This window comes from Penaeus monodon, chromosome 31 (genome assembly GCF_015228065.2).
Source record: "Penaeus monodon isolate SGIC_2016 chromosome 31, NSTDA_Pmon_1, whole genome shotgun sequence".
Classification (NCBI taxonomy): domain Eukaryota; kingdom Metazoa; phylum Arthropoda; class Malacostraca; order Decapoda; family Penaeidae; genus Penaeus; species Penaeus monodon.
This window is the reverse complement of record NC_051416.1, coordinates 18,137,342-18,139,819: the sequence shown is the minus strand read 5'-3', so window position 1 is coordinate 18,139,819 and position 2,478 is coordinate 18,137,342. Positions and strand designations below refer to the sequence as shown.

General features: G+C 34.3%; 1 protein-coding gene across 1 annotated transcript in view; it reads right to left on the bottom strand.

Annotated features, from left to right (window-relative positions):
- The window catches only part of LOC119593055 (rho guanine nucleotide exchange factor 5-like), a gene marked incomplete at its 3' end in the record, with an annotated part of 83,593 nt that overhangs the window by 827 nt on the left and 80,288 nt on the right, over positions 1–2,478 (bottom strand). The window contains 2 exon segments of the mRNA XM_037941957.1: positions 79–331; positions 2,147–2,374. Coding sequence (XP_037797885.1) covers positions 79–331; positions 2,147–2,374 — 481 coding nt within the window.

The following is a 2,478-nucleotide window of genomic DNA, read 5'->3' as shown; positions in this document are numbered from 1 at the left end:
GAGGTACATTTTTCTGTGAAAAAGAAATATTTGAAGTGCTTTTATAATTTTCAAGTAAACCAAACGTAGACACCTCACCTGTTGCCACAGCTCGGAAGAGCATTGATGGTCCATACTTGATGATTGGAGAATGAGTTAATTTGTTGTCGTCTTTCCCAAGCGACTTGTTAATGGAGTGGTTCTTCAAAATATATTTGTCATCTGCTTTTTGTAGAAGAACTATAAACTCATCTAGAAGAAGTACATGAAGATCTATATTCTTCTGGCCCTTAGCAATTCTCCAGGTCAAGGGACCCTCATAAATGAGCTTGTGTTTAGTTAGGTCCAGATTCTGGCGAGGAAAAAGGAAATTGGAAGACACTTTCAAGCAGGATTTGGATTATAAAGATGCTACACAAGCTACTCTCAAAACTATTTGAAGGACATTAATGACACCCTCTTTGCCATGTACAAGTGAACTGTGGTGAGCATTGTTATCTCAATGGTGGGTGTGACCCCATCATGAGATAACACCCGATTTCATACTCCCTCAGTGGAATAAATCTCCATGCATCGAGTCATGAAACCCTTTTTATGTCAATTTCTTATTTCTTATTTTGGATGACTTCTAGTGTGAAGTAAAATATTTTCAATATGGAGAATGATCATTCTTCACTCTGTTTCCCGGTACTGAATCTTTCAGATAAATTATTTGAATATTTTCTCTTTTTGCTTGATTTCAGTGAAATCAGTTGCTATAAGTTATTACTTCACCAATTACCAAACTTCTCACTTGAGCTTTTCTCCTCCTCTTTGAACTGATGTAGAGATGCATCTTGCATCAGGATTTTCCACTCTTACTCATCCAATATTGCATCAATATTAAGCAGACAACAAATTCGTCCAATAGAAATCTATTTAAGATATCATAACCCGCTCACTGAATGAAAAAACTAGCAGATTGTTCTCTAATAATGAAGTTAAACACAAAAACTAAAAGTATTTTATCATCTGCAGTATCAACAAAATCAAAAATGTCTTTTAAAACATCATAAAGCAACTATTGCTATTATGCTATATACACTTGTATACATTTACAGTTGAATAAGGATTTGACAAAACAGTTAATATTCATCAAGATAAAGTTTGACAATGAGGACATTTATTGCTGGGCCATTTGCAATAACGTAAAAGGGTAGCTGCCTTGAACTTCAGAAATAGCATATTGGCTCTCTGTCTCCCTATGACATGTAACCATTCTTCTAATTCTTTCCTTAACAGCCATAACCCTGATATACACAAGAAAAACAATTAGATGATTAAAATAAAGGAGAAAACTGTAGAAACCATTATCATTATTGTGATATATAAGCAGAAAAAAATTGTATTTTGAGTAGCTACATATTTTTAATTCTTCTTGTACTTTAAACAAAGGAAATAAACACAACTACATATTTCAAATGAATAACCAATGTTATATAAAATGAAACAGTGAAAGAATTCTCCTTTTTTTGCCCGATACAACAATCTAAAACATATTATCCATGATAAAAGAGATGTATCAATAGTATTTCTGTCATGGGCAGTGATTGTTCTTTATTTTAGTATTAGTATTGGTCTCAGCAAGGTGAAACTATGGCCAATACTCCCAAATGTTTCTACTTTATTTTGCATGTAATTCCAGAAAAATGCTTTAGTTTTGTGGCTGGATTATATATTTAGCTCCTTCCAAAGACTTAACATTCACATAAACAGGTTAACACAGTCAAGGAAGGCTATTTCCAAGGGTATACTTGGTGGCTGATATCACAGATACTATCCTCAGCTCTGCCATCACTGACTGGGTTGATGTACACTTGGTCATAAACAAGTAAGTTTCTTCAATTTTCATGATATGATCATTATTCCCCCTCCCCCCTCCAGTAACATTTGCCTAAACTTCCCCAACTTCCAAGATTAAATTAAGGTAGCTCCACATTTATCTTAACTACAGACAAAATGTTCATATAAATCTATACACATACTAGTATCAACCAAGAATTTGTAATAGATGATGGCATGGGTTGTATAGTGCATACTGGTGTCATTCTTGGTATCATATAACATCTCAGTATTGACACACCTCTACATAATACCAAGACAAAAAGGCAGTGATGCTAAAACTTACGCCTCTTAACTCATCAGAGTGTCCATGCTTGTTCTTTGCAAGGGAAGATTGGTCAAGTCTCCGTTGTATCTCACTTAGTTTCTGGTTATTTTCTGCTTCTTGAACTGCAGCATTTACATAGGCTAGGATCTCCTTTGATCTTTCCAGAGCTCGAGATATTTGTTCATATTCTTCTGGTTGTTTGTTACTGTCCGTATATGCTAAGAGAGACTCAATCAATAAAGGGTACTGCAAAAGAAAAAGAAAAAGAAAGGAGTTAATGTCATACTGTTCTTTAACTTCATAAAAGAGGAGAGAGATTCTCCAATATCTTATGATCTCTAAATTAGTGT